The sequence below is a fragment of the Phocoena sinus genome, chromosome 4 (genome assembly GCF_008692025.1).
Source record: "Phocoena sinus isolate mPhoSin1 chromosome 4, mPhoSin1.pri, whole genome shotgun sequence".
NCBI lineage: Eukaryota > Metazoa > Chordata > Mammalia > Artiodactyla > Phocoenidae > Phocoena > Phocoena sinus.
In genome coordinates, this window is record NC_045766.1 from 89,052,073 (window position 1) to 89,074,356 (window position 22,284).

General features: G+C 36.6%; 1 protein-coding gene across 1 annotated transcript in view; it reads right to left on the bottom strand.

The window, feature by feature from the left end:
* Positions 1 to 632: 632 nt before the first annotated feature.
* LOC116753300 (T-cell receptor-associated transmembrane adapter 1) overlaps positions 633 to 22,284 on the bottom strand; it is a 36,604-nt gene continuing 14,952 nt past the window's right edge. Inside the window, exons 3-6 of the mRNA XM_032630925.1 lie at positions 17,155 to 17,191; positions 10,896 to 10,957; positions 8,710 to 8,795; positions 633 to 2,841 (exon numbers count right to left, since the gene is read on the bottom strand). Coding sequence (XP_032486816.1) covers positions 2,587 to 2,841; positions 8,710 to 8,795; positions 10,896 to 10,957; positions 17,155 to 17,191 — 440 coding nt within the window. The 3' untranslated portion in view covers positions 633 to 2,586. The remainder of the gene's footprint in view (positions 2,842 to 8,709; positions 8,796 to 10,895; positions 10,958 to 17,154; positions 17,192 to 22,284) is intronic.

The window sequence follows — 22,284 nt, forward strand, 5'->3', positions numbered from 1 at the left end:
ATGCAGCTAAAGCAAAACAATATTTTTAAAAAGGGAAATTTATGAGACTAAATCCCTATTTTAGACAAGAAAAGTTTTATATTAATGACCTCAGTTTCCACCTTAAAATGCTGAAAAAAGAACAAATGAAACACAAAATAGGCAGAAGAAAGGATATAATATAGATCAGAGGGTAAATCAATGAAACAGAAAATGTAAAAACAATAGAAAAATTATGTGAACAATAACTTGTTCTTCAGGAAATCAATAAAATTGATAAATCTCTAGATGGGGAATAAAGAAGAAAATTATCAGTATCAAAGAGAAGTGAAATCACTACCAATTCTACAGATATTAAAAGAATAATATGAGAATATTTTGAACAACTTTATGCCAATAAATTTAACAACTTAGATGAGAGGGACAAATTCCTCAAAAGACACAAATTTACAAAGTTCACTCAACAAGAAATAGGTAACTTGAAAAACCTTATATCTATTAAAGAATTTAAATTTGTAGCTAAAAACCTTCCTGACTAATGGGCATCAGATATATCTGGTACAAAAAACTTTAAAATATTTTGGAATTCAAATGATATAAACCAGAGGCAAAAAATTCAAATATTTCCAGGTGCCAGGTAAATAATGTAAGTGAATGATGTGGAATAATTACAGGAAAAAACAACTGCCAAAAATACAATCTAACTTTATTTTTACTGAACCATGGTATATATAGAAATGCAACAACATAAGCATATATGATAGCAAAGATTTTATTTTAAATTAAACATAAAAACTTAAAGTCAGTATGTAATTATTAACTTTATTTGTTGTGGGTTTTTCTTGGCTCTTCTCTGGAATCAGAAACCTGATTCCTTCTGCACTTAAATATTAGTATTTTTGTCTTTCCTATGGCATTGTGGACAACTTAAAATATTTTACTTTGTCATCAGCATTTAATTTTCTACAGATTCATAATGGAAAATAATTATTGACAGAAGTAGGCACTTCCAAATATGGATAGAATTCTTCCACAAAATGTGCTCTTCCTTCCTCTCTTTACTTGGGTGGCTTCTTCTCATTGTTCAGTTCTCAGAATTAAAATTTCTTCTTCAGTGATGCCCTCTCTCCATTACCTCTTTCTTCTGTTTTCTTAATAGTATTTTTCTTACTAGTAGCTACACTTTTCTTTGTTAACCTGTTACTCATCTTTTCTCCTAGCCTGTAGTTCAACGGGTGCAGAGTCTCAGTTTCCCTCATCATTGTATAACTTAGTACATAAACTGCCTCAGGAGTTCCACAAACATTTGAAGAAAGCATGACTAAGCTCTGGTCAGAGGGCAGGACTGATAGCCGTCATGTACAAGTTCCTTGGTCAGTGTTGATTTGAGACCGAATTAAACGCCTACTCCAAATGGAGAGAGATAGAAAGTTTTTTTTTTAATTTTTTTTTGGAGGGCAATTTAAGAGCACTTATGAGTTTAAATAGGACACACACTTTGACCGAACTCTTGGTCTTTCAGAAATATATTCTGTAGAGACTTACAGAATGCACACCTTTTAAAGCAGCAGTTCTTTTCCTAGACATTTAGCCTCAAGGAGAAGTCAGACAAGTACGAACTATGTGCTGAGATGCATTCTCATTACAATGTTATTTGTAAAAGCAAAAAAACAGAGATTGGAAATGAGCTAAATGTACTTCAAAATTATTTAAATGAGTTTTGGTATAATCAATGAAATGCTATGCAGGCATTAAAATTATAACTGTAGTTAGTTACAGTTAAAAATAACAGTGGAAATAAATCTATAATATATTATTGTTAAGTGAAAAAAGTTTAAATAATATGTATAAAATAATCATTCCCCTTTTTTCTTTTTTGGTTAAAAAAACAACTAATGGTCATATATGTGGGTATATATATGGTCATGCCCAGAAAAACATCTAGAATATATAGAAAGTTGATCACAGTAATTATCTCTGGCTAGTAGAATATCTAAATTCTTTTTGATACTGTTTATTGTTACAAGGAATATGCATTAACTTTATAATAATTTTTAGAAGTAATAAGGATATTTCCATTTGTGAAAAGTATTTCTTAAGAAGATTATCCCTCTTCTCTTAGAAATAAGTTTTAATGTCTCCCATGCCTTTCAGTCAGAAATTTCTTCCAATTATGGGATGTTTCACATTGATGAGAAACGAGAACTGTTTAAAAAAAAAACATTGACTTTCATTTCTCTTTCAACATGATCCAGAACATATTTATGCTTAAAACCTTTTTTTTTTTGGTTTATTTCGCTGAGTATTAATAATTGTTTTGAAGTTATGATTTTGTTATCAGGATCAATTTGCAAACTTGATTTCATTTACATTTGACTACATCAGTATTTTTTAAGTGAATTCAAATAACTAATTTAAATAACTAATTTGTATGGTATTCCATTTGCTGTGTATAACATAAGCTCTGTATAAAAGGTAAGCCACCATCGCACCAACAGACGGTCAGCTCATCACCCTGACAAATCATGTTGTGTCATATGGGGTCTTCATTTCTTTAACAACCACTTCCAGTAAGAGCTGGGTCACTAAGCTAGATCCATAGTCCAGCTAGTTTACAGTTTCTTTCTGTGCACGGATCAATCCAAACAGCCTGATGGGATCATCATGAATGTTTTCCTCTATTGCCTGGCTTTCTGGTGGGAAACTGTCCACCAAAGTGGTCTTAGAAAGGTTGATATCCATTGCATGTACCTGCCCATCTTCATCCTTGTCTGACAAATAAGTTTTCTGTTTCTTGTGCTTTCTGCGCTTCCCCTCACAGCTGTGATCTAGTGAGGCATAGAACATCTTTACTTCAGTTTCCTAGAAAGAAAGGTATATTAATTCTTCATTGTTAGCCATTCTTTAACGTTGATAACCTCTGGGTACTTCTAAGGCCTATAAAAAACACACAGCTTGTTTTCTGGGCTTCAGCTACCTTATTTGCCAAATTTGTCAATTAGGATGATAAGACTTTGGGATGGAAAATGCTTAAGTGAACTTTTTGTGTGTATAGTTTTATTTCTTTTTATACTCAAAATATACATGAACCTTTTAGATGGATTTTTACCTGTCTCTCCCCCTGCCTTCACCTCAGGGAGTGCCTGCCCTGTGTTTTGCCTATCAAGTAACAATACTAATTTGTTAAACTGGGAACAAAGCATGACCGGAAGGAATTTAACCAATCAAAAATCTGCTTTACATATGTTTAATACTTGGTCATTTGATGGTACCCGCAAAACTCCCAAATTTTTCTACATTTTTGAGACCCAGAAGTATAATGTTAGGGACTTCCCTGGTAGCACAGTGGTTAAGAATCCTCCTGCCAATGCAGGGGACATGGGTTCAATCCCTGGCCCAGAAAGATCCCACATGCCGCAGAGTAACTAAGCCCGTGTGCCACAACTACTGAGCCTGTGCTCTAGAGTCCGCATGCCACAGCTACTGAGCCCATGTGCCACAACTACTGAAGCCCGCATGCCTAGAGCCTGTGCTCTGCAATAAGAGAAGCCACCGCAATGAGAAGCCCGTGCACTGCAACAAAGAGTAGCCCCCACTCGCCATAACTGGAGAAAGCCCACGTACAGCAACAAAGACCCAACACAGCAATAAATAAATATTAAAATCGGGTTAAAAAAAAAAAGAACTATATGTGTTTGCTACGTTATAAAAAAAAAAAGTATAAGGTTAACTGTCCATTTATATGACTGGCATTTGGCAAGAATTGCATTTCCCATTTTCCCATTTTTTCCTTTTTTTCCTTTTTTTTACTTCCTTCTTGCCTACCTGTCCCCAGATCCTGTTTGAGCCCCTTTAGTTTGGTCTTGGAGATACTCATTTGCATCCAAGAAAGCCTGGTAGTCCTCTCTGGCCTAGAGCTGCGTCAGTACTAGAATAAGAAGGGCAGGAGACTAGAGAAACTTGGGGAAAGCAATAGGCCTGAAGACAAGACCTTGAATTTGGTGTTTGAAAGTTTAGGATTGAATTCCGGCTCTGTAATATACTGGTCATGGGACCTTGGGCAGTTTTTATTTGTTTGTTTGTTTTAACTATTTTGAGCCTCTTGCTATAAAATGAGAGTACCTATCTTACAACATTATTAGCAAATAGAGATAATATACAGTGGACCGTTGAACAACATGGGAGTTAGGGATGCCAACCCCTTGAGCAGGTAAAAATTCATATATAATTTTACGGTCAGCCCCTCCATTTCCGCAGTTCCGCATCCACAAATTCAACTAACCCCTCACCGTGTAGCACTGTAGTATGCATCTGGTGAAAACAATCAGCGTTTAAGCAGCCCTGCGCGATTCAAACCTGGTTTTTCAAGGTTATCAGAGCTGTAGGCTAAATTAAACTTTAGGACAGCTATTGAATAAACCAAAATATTCTGTATTAAGGATTTACCATTCAGAGTAAGCCAAAGGTATATCAATTTGTGGAGTCTAGGGTAAAGAAAGCAACATTTGGATTAACAAAACCCCTATGCATGGATAAGCTTCTCCCTGTAGGCACTTGTTTTCATGCTAAAAGTTAAATGTCTTAAATCTTCTCTACCAGGCAGGGGGATGGCTCTATTTACAACCTCTCTTGTATGTTTGTCTGACTTTTTATTTGTAAAATAATCATTTCTGGAAAATTGTATAGAAGATAGGTAACTTGTATCTTTGCTTGAGTCTCTACACTCTGCCAGTTAGCCCATATACTGTCTTCAAGTTATCTTCCTAAGGCATAACTTCAATATTTTACCATTCTGTCTCAAAAATTTTAGCCTAGAATCTGAATTTTATAGCATGGCGTTCAAGGTTTTCTATGCTTATACTTCCACACTTTCTATTTTGATTCCCAGTACTCACCTACATAAACTCTCTATTTCAAGCAAACTGGACATTTCACTGCTTCCTGAATACACCTCATGCTTTTCAGACCTGCCTTGCCTTTGACTAGATAGATAGAGAAGATGTCAGTGAAGTTAGAAAAATAACCAAAAGACACTTGGTAATACAAAGGGGTGGATATCTTTTTTGACTGTCCAGCACTTTGTTCTATTCTCTTTCTTTGATAAATTCTCCATTTTCCTTTAGGAAATTTCCCTCTTCTATCTGGTCCTGGAGAGCCTATCAATCACAATACTGTACTCCAAGCTTAGCACAGGATTAAGCATGCAACCCAGGCTGGAACCAATTACACTACCCATCCTCCTGCCAACAGAAGTTGGCCCAAGGGTGGACATGTGACTTCAGTAGAGCCAATTACATGGCATCTTTGGGATTGAGGTACAGATGCAGAAATAGAAAAGATATCTTTTTCTGGATTTGGGAGGAAGAAAATCTGAGTCTCCAGTGGCTTTCCCAGCCTCAATGGAAGAGTCTGTTGGTAATAGTAGAGAATGAAGTCAGTAACAGAGAAGGAGGGTGAAGAAATGGAGAGAGCTCTCATATTCAATCATTTCAAAAACACAAGACACCCTTTCGTCTCCCAGTTACATGAGCCAGTGATTTCCCTTTTATGCTAAAGTGGTTTGAATTGGGTTTTTGCACTTATAACTGAAAGCAAGTAATGTATGTCTGGTCAACAACTGGTCCGCTTTATCAAGTCCTGCAGAGTTCAAAGAACAAGAGTCCTGAGAAAGGACCACAATGTGTACGTGTAATAGTCATTTGTGACTTCCAGAGTGTTGTTCTACTTGAATAGATGCATGGAAAATATAGACAGGGAAAAAAGAATTTGTATCTATGAAAAGAAATGGAAACCATGGAAGAAAGTAAACACCAGTTTAGGAATTAGAGAGAAAAACAGGTTGAAGTAGAGCTTTGTTGTTTTATTTGTTTTTAAATATTGCAGGGATTTGTGTATATTAGTAGGTCAGTAGTAATTCGTTTAAAGAAAGAAATGGAGACAAATTAAATAATTGAATGTGCAAGATCTTGAAGGAAATAGGAGAAATACTCAAGAGTACAAGTAGGAGTATTGGCTTTGGAAAGAGGAGAGGTTGCTTCTGACATAGGAGGGAAAGGAGGGATAGGTGAGAGGTTTTCACAGGAGGATAAGAGAAGAGAAACAAGTTCACACTTGCATCCTTCCAATTTTTTTAAGACATGGGAACTCTCATGAACTCATTTTATCGTTAGGTTTCCTGATCATCTCTTCCTAGTTAATAGTAGACTTAGATACTGAAATTACAACTTCTGAATTGTACACATCATTTTCAAAGGACAAGAAGCTTATTCCCTTTTCCGACAAACACTTTATCCATCAGGCTTTATTGCATTATATTATAGGTTCGTTATGCTTTTGTAATTGACCAAAGTAACTATGTATCATAGTAGCTAACTGGGTAGTGGGTTTTTTTTGTTTTTTTTTTGTTTTTTTTTTGTTTTTTTGCGGTATGCGGGCCTCTCGCTGTTGTGGCCTCTCCCGTTGTGGAGCACAGGCTCTGGACGCGCAGGCTCAGTGGCCATGGCTCACGGGCCCAGCCACTCCGCGGCATGTGGGATCTTCCCGGACCGGGACACGAACCTGTGTCGCCTGCATCGGCAGGCGGGCTCTCAACCACTGCGCCACCAGGGAAGCCCTGGGTAGTGTTTTTGATGATAATGGTCATTCTAATAAAATGGAATTGATCAAGTATGAAGAGATGACTTCTGGGTGGGATAAACTGGGAGATTGGGATTGACATATACACACTACTATATGTAAAATAGATAACTAATAAGAACCTACTGTATAGCACAGGGAACTCTACGCAATACTCTGTAATGACCTATCTGGGAATAGAATCTGAAAAAGAGTGGATATACGTATATGTATAACTGATTTACTTTGCTGAACACCTGAAACTAACACAACATTGTAAATCAACTATACTCCAATAAAAATTAATTTAAAAAACCAAAGAGATTACTTCTAATTTTTGAAATTGAGCTTCCCTGGTGGCGCAGTGGTTGGGAGTCCGCCTGCCAATGCAGGGGACACAGGTTCGTGCCCTGGTGGGAAGATCCCACGTGCCGCAGAGCGGCTGGGCCCGTGAGCTGTGGCCTCTGAGCCTGCGCGTCCAGAGCCTGTGCTCCACAACGGGAGAGGCCACAACAGTGAGAGGCCCGCATACCGCAAAAAAAAAAAGAAAAGAAAGAAAAGAAATAATTTTTGAAATTAAATTTGTCAGAAGGGTGAAATAGAATGAAGACTAGTCTCCTTAGAAGTGTCTTTAAATATATAATTTATAAAGTAGCAGACTTTGAAAGATATTTTAAGGCTTTGCACAATTTCCAGTTGAGTAAAAACCAGACGCAGCACAAATAAAGCTGGCCTGTTTAATTTACATGTTTTAAACAGCAACTTCTACTCAGAATTCTCAGTTCTTTCATAACTAAGGTCCTGTGAATCTCTGCATTTCAGGTGGTGTAGTTACATTTTAACCTTCTTGACAGGTTTTCTCTTTATTGTCATGAATATTACCATGAATTTTGCAGATCATATTATAACATGCAGTTTTTCATATCTTTTATCTAAAAAATACATTTACAGTTAATTGAACATCACATGACAGATTTGCCCATGAGAGGACGACCTTACATTTTGCTTAAACCTCACCACATCTTGGTTTCTTAATAAAAATTTCAAGAATTTGATTTTTTAGGAGATTCATACAAAGAAAAAGAGAAATTCTATCTTAATGGGAAGTTTCCAAGTTCTGACCCATCTTTGGGAGGAGAGTGTTTTCTATTAGGCAGGACTAAGTTTGGATTCTGTCTCCCCACTTAGTTTCTAAGTCTCTAGGTTAAGTTTTTCATCTTTTGCAAGCCTCTGTCAAATGGGAATAACCGTGCTGTCTCCCTTACAGGAATCTAAAAAGATATGCCTGTAAAGCACATAATACAAGCCTGACATGTAAAAACTGCACAGGAAATGCTGGCCCTATGACTGTTTCTAGGGAATAGCACAAGAGCACATAATAAAAGGGACGAGATCGAGGAGAAGAAAGAACCATCAAAACTGAAATTTATAACATTTCAGCCTCACGTATGCTAAGAATCGTGAATGGCAGTGCTATGTCTGAGGATGCTGAACTGATTGTGGTAGTAAAAAGATAAACTACCCATTTCTTCCTGGGTTTTTCTGTTTCTGCTTAGGCTTTAGTCCTGCCTATCTCCACACAAGCCACATGTAAATCTCCTGTCATAAGACCATAGCCATAGGACTTGTATTAAATTTACACTCATTTTTAAAAAATAAAACAGAAGTATGGTCTTTTATAGTTAGTTAATTTATCTTTTCACTAAAGGTCTCTTTCTCCCCATCTGCCATAAATTCCCGACATCTAGGTCTTCTGAGAATTCTGCATGTGTCACCTTTTATATTTATTTCTATGATACATGTAATTTTTTTTCCCTCTGAAAGGAAAAGCTTAACTAATACTTTAGGAAGAGAATCCACTTTTCCCTTGAAATCTACTGCCTTTGTAGTTGTACGTAATTTTGACTCTTTAAGTGTAGCTCTGAGTACTATTTATTTGCCTTTGAGCTTTTCATTAGAGCTCAGGCTCCAGATTTGACACCGACTCAGAATGCAAAATTTCTAACAGGCTGCTTCTGATGTTTATCAGAATGTGCTGCTTTTATGCTCTTGAAACATGCAGCTGTGCTATGACCTAGGCTGAACTTGGCCCTTGATACGGAAAACAAGACTTACCTGTGAAGGTGGGGCGTCTTGCAGTTTGTTCACAGATCTCTCTGGCTGGGCTTTCATTTGTTCATAGTAGTTTTCATCCACTGGTTCTTGGGAGTGGAAAAGAGATTTACAATGGAAAAATAAAAAATCCTGGCATGAATAAAAATACATGACCCAAACAACATTTAGCTATAAATGTGAAACCTTCAGGGATCATTTGACTAGGCTTCTTTGTGAAGAAACAAAGAGGTAAGGAAGCACAAACTGCTCTGCAGATCAGACTGTGGAGAAGTCTGTTGGCCTACAGCATTAACAATTAGACAAAAGAAGGTCACTTGGGATAAGGACTAGATCATATTAATTTTTTTATACCATTGTAAGACATGACAATCTCAACTTAAACTACCATTTAGATATTATTGAGATCCCACGAGTTAAAGGATTGTCTGTGTTCTCTTTAAGCGTGATTACAAATGGTGCAGATGGCATAAAGCACAGAGCACATATATTGATGATTACGATTTGGTAATTTTTTCCCTAAGTAAGACATTTTACTAAGAGGCCTTCTTAACCTTATATACCATTTTTGAAAAAGAGGGTTTAGATTATGTTTGTCGTCCCATAAATCAGTGACAGGACAGTTCAGCCAGGCTGTTTTGAGGGTCTGGGGTGTATAATGCTTTTACTAAGTACTTGGGTGTTTTTGTACATGTCCACCAGCCAGCAGACCTGCTGCACTTATTTCATCCTGCGGGGATGCTTACTGAATCATCCGTACCTTTCTTTCCCCAGATACTCCTATTTAAAAGGGAGAAGAAGGAGAGTTAATGACTTGTAGGATGGCAAGTAACCTGGCAGAGATGTGGATTGCACCAGTTTGACCCCATAGATAAAAATATATGTTTACTATAATACAAGGTACTTCAAAATCATTCAACCCTTTCTGAAAAGCAATGCAGAGAACTGGCCGGTAGGGTGATGTTTCTCAAAGCATGGGTCATGGAAAACATGCATTAGAATCACCTGGAAGGCTTGTTAAATAGCAAGTTCCTGAGCTCTATCTTGGAACTACTAAATCAGAACCTGTAGGAGTGACACCTGTGCTTATTAGACATGGCTACTGCAGATATGGTGGGCTTTGAGCCACCAGAATACATAAGAAATTAAGTCCTCAGATATTACAGGTGGGCACCAAAATTCTGCAAGGGGAAATGGGAAGGAAAGTTATTTTTAATAGTCTATTCCTGAAAAATAGTTTCTGATTCCTCAGAGTGCAGAGCTTAGAGGACACTTTACCATGGGGGGAAAGACAAAAATTAAATAAATTCTTGACTCCTATAAAATTCTCATGTGTGTAACGTTAGGAGATTCCATACTGTTTTGATATATAGAGATTCAGATAAATTTAGCCCATTACTGGAAATCTCTGTGTTTGAGACTCAGAGATCAACAGGAATTAACCCCCAAGTCTCCTATCATGAATTAAGTGAACTTCTTACAGGGCAAGGATAGTGTTAAATGCTAGCGTTACTCTCAACAGCTTCTCTCATCAGAGCGCTGGAATTAGATCACAGCTGTTTGTTCTGAGGCATTTAGGGGCATTTTATTTTGGGGGTGGTTGGGATATTTCAAGTAATAAGGGTTGCTGGGAATTGAAGAGTACTTGCTACAAAAGAACAAAAAAATGTATAACCCACTCAGTGATGGTTTGGCGCTTCTCTTTCCCTGCTTGTCATCAGTGTAAACCTAGGTTCTCTACTTTAAAAGAACCAGTTAAAACAAGAGAAACCAGAGAATGTGTTCTTTGTTCCAAATTATTCACTGTAGATTTGCTTTTATACACAGAGTGTAAAGCACTGTTTTCCTGGGTCATTTACTGTTCTAGAAATAACTTTATTTCATAGAATTCTGTGTGTGTCAAAATTCATGGTAATAGAGTCTTCCGGTATTCTCATTACTACTAGAGTAAAATAAAGAGAATAGAGAAAAACAGGATGTTGATTTACACTGAATGTTGCAATATGATTTATGATATGCAGCTTTGGAAATATATGCTAAATGATATGCTAAAAATACTGAATTTATGGTTACCATTGGAACGTTTAAACGTGACTGTGACAAAAAATAAGCTACCTCAAATTCTTTGTGGAATTAAGTGAGGTAATTGATTTATAAATAAATTTAATTTCTGGAAAAATAAAACTTACCTGGGACCACATTATCTAAGTTACCATAAATTGGTGTGTCTTCAAGGTCATACTCATTTTCCCTATAATAAGGAAATAATTTGCCTTGTTAGAATCTACTTTACACATAGTTCAAAACTAATCTCTCAGCTAAATTCAATATTGGGTAAATTATTGCATGCTCTTATTCAGCCTTGACCAGCCAAGGTAGATAGGCAAGTAAGTCAGTAAATGCAAGTGTGTATGTGTGTGTATGAATTTGAAACGATGTGTTTTGGACCCTCTTTGGGGGAACAAAAATAGCAAATACTTATTTAGCACTTGTTGTGTGTCAGATACTACTTGAAGTGCATTATATATATTCATTCATTTAATTCTCACAACAATTCGACCAGATAGGCACTACAGCATTCCCACTTTAGGGATAAGGAATCTGAGGCACAGATTGGTTATATAATTTGCTGAAGGTCACAAGACTAGTAAATGGCAGAGCTGGGATTAGAACCTAGATTATCTGTGCTCTAATCTATACATTGTACTTCCTGTTTATTTGCCAAGAATATCACTCTGAACATACCCCTAACACTCTGTTTACTAAATAAATATTAATTGACAGTGATGATAAAAAAATAAGAGGCCAGAGAAATATCATAGACTCAGCTTGGCAGATGCAATAAAATGATTGATCACCTATTACATCCAAATACTGTGCTGTTTTACATGCATTGTATCAAAAACCAAGGGAAATTCTGCAGAAATATTATTATTTTCCACTTTACAGATAAGTCTGAGATTCAGATAGATTAAAGTATTTTCCCTAACCTTATGTGTAATATCAGCAGTAAATAACAATTGTGAAAGCTTTTCTTTATGCCAGTGCTCATTCAACCCTCAGGACAACCCTATGAGATGCATTTTTTAAAAGCCCCATTGTGCACATAAGGAATTTGCAAGCTAGAGAGGTAAACTGTCAAAAGACCCATAATAACTGTCAGTGCTAGGATTGTAATGCAAGTCTGGTCCTAAAGCTCTGAATACTATTTGCTCTTGATGTTTGATTAACTTTCCTTATAACCTCATCTGAATAATCCTAATAGGATTACAGTAGACAACCTACCATTGTCACCAAACAGTGACAATGGCCCTGTTGACCAGCTTTCACAATAGCAGGTTGGGGACAGAAGAACATTTCAGGCAGTGAGAGTGGCATTTCATAAAACAGCAGCAAATGTTTTAACTTTGAGATTACATATCACTGAGAGCTGGAGGGAATTGCATCAAAGGGAAAAGAACTCTTATCTCAAGGCAGAACACCTATATTACTCCCATGCTTCTGAAAGAAGACAGTATATGTAAATAGTACGTAGGTATCGTTAAAAAAAAAACAACAGATCAAATGATACCTGTATGAAATGATTTGAAAATCCAGATGCTGGCATGTATTTCGCTTATCTGATAACAAAGAAACTCATCCATAACCTTTCTTTCCATTGGTAATTCACTACAGCTTAATATTGGGATATGGAATAGTCCCTGCTCATGGTTTTTCTCTGGCTATACGGAGAATATAATAGCAAAAGGTGAAGAATTTTTAATAAGACAATCCATCCATTTTTCCTAGCCCACACAGATAGCAGATACAACCTGCAAATGATAAATCATGTGCAAAAAATGAACATCATTTCATTCTCTATGAATGAAAATAAGACGTGATTTATAATGCAGTGCCTTGTGTCTACAGGCAGGTCTCAAATGATTAATCATTGCAAATAAACTATTATAAAGAAGCAGTTGCCTAACCAAATTAAAATGTACGTCTTTACTTGGCAATGCCAAATAGCTCCAGCCTATTGCAAATATCTAATAAACTTCAAGCACAAATGTTTGGCAGTGTTTTATGTTGAAGATTGATTACTATTTAAAGTATATTAATAAATATGCCCAGAGACTAGCGCACCTCTGAGTTTTGGGCCAGATCAGATTCTCCACTGTTCTCAACATGTCTGAAATGATCTTCTAACTAATCAGCACATTTACTGACATTCCAAGATTTAAAATAATATTAATTGCATCTTTTACTAGGGCTCAAATTTTCTACTTTCATATAAATTTTCTCTAGTCTTTTTAAAGTTTGTATTTATATTTTATTATTATTTTATTGTGAAGTGCTTTAAGGAAAATGCCTCAAATACTTTATTATCTAAGTAGATTAAATAAGTAAATTCAATTTTTAAAAAAATCATTACTTCTGCATGGGTGATTTTGGACATAAATTCTCTGAATTTCAATTTCTTTATTTATGAACAAGGATATTAAATTATTTAATCCCTATTGTTCTTTTCAGCTCCCAAATTCTGTGACATAAATGTAGGGTTCCAATATCCAAATAAAAATGAAAGATTTCTGTAAAACTAAATAAAACTATTTTAAGGGGCTGGGAAGTTGTAAGATTGATAAAAAAGAGTAAGCTTAGGGTCTATCAGAAGTTGTTTTTGCTAAGTGTTAACCTGATTTGCTTAGTAGACATTTCTTTGAATAGGCAGATATATGTTTCGGCTTCACCAGTGTTTAAACGTTACTGAAAGCCATGAGAGAGGATGAAATTACTAATGGAATGAGTGTAGATAGAGAAGAGGCTCACTAGACTGAGCCCTGGGCACTCTCTTGTCGAAGGTTCAGGAACCAGCAAAGGAGAAGAAGCTGCTACTAATTGAGGAGGAAAACCAAAAAGGGGGTGGCCCAGAGTCTGGAGAAGCAAGTGTCTCAAGAAGTAGAGTGTCAATGTGTCAAATGCTACAGAGGGACCATGTATAATGAGACTAAGATTTGCCATGTAGATTTCATTGGTGATCTTGACAAAAGCTGAGTCAGTGGATTATTGAGGACAGAAGATCGAATAGAGTAGGTTCAAGAAAGAAGAGAAGAGGAAGAGAAGTCAGCAAATATGGACAGAATGTAGATGGCACTTCCAAGTTTTGCTATGAAGGGTGCAGAGCAATGGAGAGGTAACTATAGGCAATCTAATATCAAGGGAACTTTTCTTTTTTTTAAAAAAGATGTCAAACAGTACTGTCTGTTTATATACTGCTGGGAATGAGACAAAAAGGAAAGAAAAAGCAATAATAAAGGAGGAGAGAAAAGGCAAAGTTGTTGCAACAATGTGTTCCTGAGTATATGCTCATTAAATTTTTACTTTCTCTGGCAGGGACTGTGCCATGGGTGTAGGTTTCTTGAATTTGGGGTGAGTGGCTATCAAAGATAGATCCTTGGTCCAGGAGAAAAGTGTAAACCCCAGCAATTTTTGTATAACTAGGGTTAGTATGACTAGGGTTAGCTAAGAACCAGTAGTATTTCCTATGAGGGGGGAAGTTAATGGACTCTCAGGCAATGATATCTAACATTAAATTTTTGTTCTCTTGATGAGTGTTCATATGTCCTTCTAATGATGTCTACTTTTTTGTAAAGTCAGTCAAACACAGGAGCTTATATTGCCAGCGCTTTGGAGCCCTTGAAAAGAAGAGTCTTTGTCAAAGTTTGGGGGAAAGGAGACTGGAAAGATCTGCCAGCATGAAGAATTCTAAACAAGATGGGGAAAGAAAACTAGAGCAGTGACACAGAGCTAGGGGTGCCCAAGAGGCAACCAAGAATAAGGTTTTTGGAACCTATAAGCACATTCTGGGGGATTCCCAAAAATACTTAGGTTAGGGACTGGACTTCTTGCATTCGCACAGGGTTGGAGCTTGGATTATGGTTACTTGTACATTAAAACAAATAAACAGAAGGCTTGAAAACATGGAGATACTTTGGTTCCAAGTGTGGCAGTGGTCACAGTGAGGGTCTCATCTGCATATCTACTTGGAAGTCTGAGGCACCAGGGAAGGCTACCCAGGAGTTCTATTGTCATCAGGATACTCAACCCTGGGAACAGGTGGGGATTTGTCCTAAGTCCTTGAGAGAGATTCTGAACACTGAGGAGCTATAATAAGCTTAGTGTAAATCTGAACTGCCTTCCTACATTAAGGGGTAAATATAATTCAAACGGATGGGAACTTTCTTAGACCTTAATTTTCACCTAATAAAGCATTTAGCCTTTTTTTAAAAAAATCAGTCAGCTACCCTTGTAAGTACAGTATTATGTTATAATCCATACTTTTCAGATGATAAAATTCCACTTCAGCAATGCTCATTTTCCCAAGATTACAGACCTGGTAATTGCAAGAGTGATTAACATCCAGGACTGTTTGTACCTCAAACCAATGCTATTCTCACTGCATTATCCTCTTAACACAGATCAAAAGACAAGAATTGTGTAGAATTACGTTTAAAGGACAAATAAAGTGGCCCAGGGGTAAATACCAGGAACTGTATATTTAACTTTCTATTAGATATAGATGCTTTGCTGTCCTTAAAGTGATCATGTTCCTGACTTACTAATGTAGGAAGGCAGGGATTTGGGGAAGCAGGAAGATAAGACCAGAGAAGCAAATTTCTTTCCCCTCCAGCATAGCTTCCCACCTAAACCAATGCGAGTAGGAGCAGGGGGACAGTGCAGCAGGGAACCCAGTGTGAGGGAAGTTGCCTCCCTTCTACCCAGCTTTGAACCATCTAAGGACTGAGGAAGCATCCACAATTCTAGCCCTTCCTAAGAAAGATAGCCCTTATTTCCACCTGCTGTTTTAATGTTTATTTCTTAATGGCCGGAGATAGTTCATTCGTTTTTTTCTGAAGCCTCCATGCTCTCCTATAAAGGTGACTTTGGCTCCCAAACTACATAATCAGAGAAATAGACAATCTGTGAAGTACATACATAAGCTTGTGAATTAATATGCCAGCCTCTTTTTAATAGATACAATCTGCATTGTATATTCAAATTTTGCCTAAATGGAGATTTATTACAGTAGATAACAGATTATTAAATCCTTGAGGGAAGGATCGCATCTTTTCATCTTTGTATCTCTGTTGTCTAAACAAATGCTTATTTGTTGAATGAATATTTATTGAAGGAACAAATGTTATAAAAGAACAAGCCTCCTTTCTGAATTTTCCCTGCAGCTAAGAGCCTGCTTGCTTTGAGATGGGTGTTTTACCAATTTTTCTTTCTGATTCTTCCCATCCTAATCCAAAAACCACCAACCCAGTCTTTGGTAGAACGATAGTATCACAAGACTTTCTATCACACTGCATCTTAACTGCCTTTCAAATGACAAGTATCAAATCAGTCGTCAGATTAACTTCTACATGGTTATGTAGGATTCTTTTTGTCATATTTTTTGTTGTAACCAAATCAGCAAATCACTCTTGAAATGAACTAATGACTTAAATTATCTCATGTTATAGAATCCAGTGTTAAAAACAGTCACAAAATATAGATTGTCTTTTTTGTGTTGGTCTGCCTGTAGCCCAGATCTGAATCTTCCAGAGACATTTCCACACGGAGAAGAATTGTTTTTTAAAAAAGGACATTTTAGAGGCCAATAAAAAGCTTGCAGTCTTACCCTGTACAGCGAGAAAGCTTTGTGTTTTTGAAAGACCTTTTCAGCCTTTCAGTTTACCATTTCAAAAAGGTCTTGAAGAATCCTCTAGGAAATTTTCTATATTTAGATTTTTTTTAATCCTAAAAGAGAAATTTCCAATCTAATGATACATCTGGGTCAGAATATATTGTCCAAGAAAATGAAACTTCTTTACTATGCTTTATATTATAAACCTTCTTTAAAAAAAGTTTTATACGACACAAATTTATCTGCAACATTCTTAATAAGTATAAGCGATTAAGTTATGTTATATCTATAACTGCATATTATTTTAGAGTTATTTATTGGCAATACCCTTAAAAATGGCACAGCACAAATCATCCTTGTTTATGTATGTGTGCATACATGTCTTAAATTGTATCAATATTGCCAGATTTCTTACTACCTTGAATTCTTAAGAGCCACACAATTCTATATTTAATTAGACTACATTTTTACAACCTGAACTGAATCCTAATCTAGGATATCTTCTTCCAAAATTAATGAGGATTCTGTAGATACCAGGTTAGAGTTTCATTTCGTCCTTCATCCAGCTCTCTCACTGACTCAGGATGAGTAAGTAACTAGGGCAGATAATAATATTCTAACTATTATTCTTCAGGTGGAAATAAAAGTAATTAAAACTCACTTTTCATTTTATTTTAACCCAAGTGAAACATTCCTGAGCCAAACCTATAAACAATATAACATTAGTTACTTCTCCTTACTCCTTGGGAATCATAATCTATGACTCATATTCTACATACCTGGGAAAGTAGTCATCGGAGTACGTGTATGTTTTATCTGAAAGATATTCAAAATAGACAAATTAAAAGAAATTTTGACGTACATGTCTTAAACCTTCTAGAGCATGCTCTGAGGGGAGCTTAGCCTCAATGTCAGTTAACATCTTTAATCAAGCCACTTGACCACCACTGTTTGAACTAGGGATAAGGTTATTCTCTGATTTGGGCCAATCAGGTTCTCTCTTGGTAATCTGGAATGAAAACATGGTGCAGCTTGGCAGTAATGCAGAGCCCAGCTGTGTGGCCATTTCATGCAGGGAAACACCAAGCAGAGTACACTGGAAACCTATCCCTGCCTTTTCTGTGGTTCCAGCCTGTTGTGGGGCCTGGCTGTACTCTCTGCCTTCAGGTTCTACGCAACACCTCTGCTTCCTTCTGACAGATTTCCCTATTTGCCCTTGCTGGTTTGGTTAGGCTTTTCTTCCTTATCAAGAAAAAAAAAAAAAAAAAAGTCCCTAGAAGACACTTCTATTTATTTACTTATTTATCTAATCTTGGAGTGCCCATTATCATTTCTTGCTATGTGACAACAACACCATAAAAATAATGTTCAGGAAGTTCCTCTGGTCATGATTACATTTCACCCACATGGTAAAAATAGAGAGGTAAGGAGAGATAAGGGTTCTAGAGAGAAGAAATCTAGAAAAGATTGGCAACACAGTCTCTAAAAGTAATCAAAACAGTAGAATGGCTTTTAAGGGAAACAGTATGCTGGTCTGCAAAAACCAGACTGACAGGAGATTTGGTGTAGGATTGTAAATCATGAAAAAAGTAGGGGTCAAATCTCAAAGTATCCACTGTTGAACCTTGGAGGTGGTGGTTCAAAGGCAAATGAAAGGAAGTATTTGTACTTCAAATTAAATATGTGTATTCAAAATTGGAAAAAAATAGTTTCAAGAAATTTTTAGAGAGGCAATAGGGAAAATTAAGAGAAATTCAGAGTTCAGTTTTAATAATTAAGGTCAAAATTATGAAGCAGTGTGTATTACTGGTTTCTCAATAAATTTTCTTTGAACTGAATAGTTGTATATAATACGATATTTATTATATTTTGATTGCATTTTATTAAACCTGGCGTTAAATAAAAACCAAAATCTTGCAAAAGCTATCATATGAAAGTAAAGCCCAGTATTATCTAAGTCTCTGACAGTGACTCAGAGACAATAGCAATCGAATGGTGATCTTTCCGTTTTAACATATGGAAAACACTGTGTGTTGGTAAGAAACTAACAAAAATGTTTCCCAATAATTGAGCAAGTCACCAAACAACTACAAAGACTATTTTTAGTTAGATTTATGTGTGACAAAGTTGCTATTCTCCAGAGAGGTCATTAACTCTTAGAGAAACATTATTAAATAATGTTTCAAACAAATTATTAAAATCACCACATTGGAGGGCGAAATGGATATGTCATGTGTCAATGTGTTTGGAAGAATTCTGTAAAGGACCAAATGCGGGAAGTTTTTGCAAAGCACAAACATCAAGCAGCTATGGGACCGAAAGTGATGAATCCCATTTGGGATCTGTCAGAAATATGTTTCTTCTAGCCCACAGTAAATGTCTTACCGTGGACTGCATCTAAAAGATGCAGCTGTTTTCAACTACCTTCGGACTAGTTTTGTGAATATGAATGCAACATGGATGTGGGGAGAAACCTAGAGAAGTCTACTGTTGCACAGTATCCATAAGTTAATGGAAGCCCAGCAAAATCAGAAAGCTTGAGAAATGTAAAAAATATCAATAAGCATAGGAATAAAAATTAGTTAATATAGATTAGAGAATTGTTAACTGGAAAATATAAAGTATGTATTGATTTCTTTTTATATGAAGTACATGTTTATACTCAGGTCATTAATTATTATTCAAATTTGTCTGGAATTAAAGTGCATACACAAGAATTTAGCCCACCTGTAGCCTGAGGTATCATGGAACAAATTCAGGGTTAGGAATCAGAAGACACTGGATTTGGGTACCAGCTCTTCAATGCATTTCATTGCAAATGAACATGAAAATCATTGCAAAACTGATTCTTAGTTTATCAATAAAATACTGTTAATAATGCCTGTATCATGGAGTAGATGTGGAAGATAAATGAAATAATTTATGTAAAAACATTTTAGAAAATGACAAAGTTGGTTATCAATATTATATTTCTAAATCCATATCGTGCAGCAAGCCACGTTTAATTGTGCTGATTTGAATTGCGAAGTTTCTTCATTAAATGGATTAGCTGAAAAGTAGTTGATATAATTTAAATGCTATTTGAAAGATAAAAAAATTATAAGTAAAGCTTGATTTGAAATGAAATAATCAAATCTCACCTTTCGCAAGAAGATTTTCACCAATTGAGTAGTAAATTCAAAGAAAAGATAAAAACAAACAAAAAATAATGACAGTACTTAAATAGAATAAAAAAAACTAGGTATAGAGTAAAAATGTTTCTCCAAACAGACCAATAGTTCTTAAAGATAATGTGGATTTTCCATTTGGAGGTGCTTAGAGTATGAATGATGGTGCCTGGAAAATACACTGCTGTAATATGTAAAAGGATAGTTCTATAGAAGGAAAAGGAAAATGTAGTTCAATGTATTAGCAGCAGAGAAAAGCAAATAAATAAATAAATACTTAAAAGATTTAGACCAAAAAGCTTTGTGTGAAAAAGGAAAGAGAAACAACTATATAAAGGCTACAATATAATAATGTGATGCTTAGGTGGAATGAAAGGGAACTAAAACAATGTGAAGAAGGAGAAAATAAGTAATGGGTAAAGGATATTACACATCAAAACCAACTGTATTGAAGAAGCACCCTGAAAGGGAACCTTAAAAGTTCGAGGTCACCACATCACATTACTCTTAACATTTAAATGTATAATCTGGAGTGGGACAATCAGTACTTGCGTGGTTTTAGTTTTACAATACTTACCATAAGAAGTGTGATAGAATATGATCTCTTTCAATAGAGGTATAGCAGTCAAAGGTTTAGAGATTACGGCAAAGGAGAAAGGTCTGCAAGCTCAGGCTCCCGAAAAGAGCTTGCTCTGTCCTCAGGCCTTATAGGTTTATTTAAAAGTAACTGGCATGATTTAAAACCTACTTAAACATTTCAGTTATATTTAATAAAATCAAACACAGTTTTTATTTTATTATAAAGCAGTTATGTTTGCAAGACTCTGTGTGAGAAAAGCTGGGTGAGTTTTCATAATCCTCTCTTGTGATTCAGATATAAACACTGTGGTCAGGTTCATGGTTGAAAGGGTGTGAGCTAACATTTTCTTTTATGTTTTCCCCTTTATAGTGTTCACTCTTCCATGTGCGATACATAACAACAAGAAACAAGAATACATGGTTTGAACTCCATAATACAAATTTTATGATACATTTTTAATGTGAAATATGTGCCATAATTTTCTAGTAAATAGGAGATACACTGATAGTACTTTGATGTATGAGCAAACCATGCAGTTCTTTATCCTTCTCAAAACAGAGAAGAAAGATTAGATAAAGAATATTTTGGGGACTTAAAGGAAGAAAAAGTGAATGCATTCCTATCAGGAAAAGAAATAAATATAATCCTACTAAAGAACAGATTTGGACAAAGAATCACATACAAATGAAAGATTTATTTTGGGGGAAGGAGGACTCCATTTCAAAGCTTCTACCTAGCCCTGCTACAGAAAACATCAAGGAGTGGCTTATCTTGTCTATCTGATTGAATGTGTAGATACTGCATTGTTGCTGGGATAGAGATTTTCTTTTTTAAGCTATTTAATACACCTGCAAAACTTACTCACTAACTGTTTGCCAAGGTGGAGTCATATCTTGCAAGTTTCTTAGCCACAAAGAATAGCACAAAGACATAGAAATAAAAAGCTACATAAGGCCAGGTGCAGGGGCATTGTGTACACAGACCAAGGGGCAGAAAAACTGGCTAATATGATGCAATCTCTTCTAGTCTGTCTGTCCAGGAGAAACAAAGCAGTGAGGAGTCTTCAGGAGGACCGAAAAGGAGTCAAACAGTTTGCAGAGCTAATCCCAAATCCACTTGGAATCTCTGGGTGAGAAAGACAGACAGTGCTGTTTGCTTTTATGAGGTAGAAAGGATGGGTCATTAGTAATACTTGAGTGGTTGGGAATGGACTGCAGAGAGAAAAAGGGGAGATGGGATAAGAACAAAGGGCCTTATTTGGCAACAACAAACACTGTTCCAAGGCTAATCTTAAATTTGCACATCTATAAAGTGCAAGACCCAGGGTCATGTGCTCCGCCTAAGAAGTAAAGATCGAGTGAAGTCTCAGTCTTCTTTTGTTTTTTTTCTGGATCCATGAGCTCGGGGGTGAGCCTACCCATGACCCAACCCAAGTCCCGGTGGTGGAGGTGGGTGGTACCATAATTCCTAGCAGATTGCAGGTCTAGGGTATTCAGGGTGGGGTGGGGCGTGGGGGAAAGAGGGTGTCCTAAAAGGATGGGAAGGTGCACATGAGGGTATGAGATAACACTCCATCCCTATACTTGACCCAGTGCTGAAAATTGTGACTCCCCTGCTGGGCACTTCATCCTGCCTGGAGTCGTCAGACAGAGTCTGTGGGACCTGGCTCAGACCTGGGTAAGGGCGTAGTGTCTTTGGCTGGTGGGCGTGATGGTGCAGTGCAGTAGTGAGGGGCCTGAGCATCAGGGGGCTGTGGTGGAGACTGGAGCACTCTGGCATGTCTCCACTCCCCTCTCTCTAGGTGTCTTTTTCTCCCCCTCCCACTGGCGTCTCTGTCTTTTTCACCATCCTTAGAAAGGGAGAGGCAGGGCTCTGCTGCAGGGCCATCCACTGGGCTCATATGCATCTGTAGGGCATAGGATCACCATGAAGGAGTCGGTGAGGGTACAGAAGAGGGATGTGTTCGAGAAGCCTTTAGCTCTTTACTGCTCAGATAAATTAATTGGAGACAGACTAATATTTAGAACCAACTCCATGGAAGCCTACAGAAAACTCTCTAAAATGAACCTGTATGTTCACAGACTTGAACACAACCGTTATCACTAAAACTCAGGTTATTGTACAGGCATGTTAAATAATAAAGAGACGGGGGCAGGAAATGG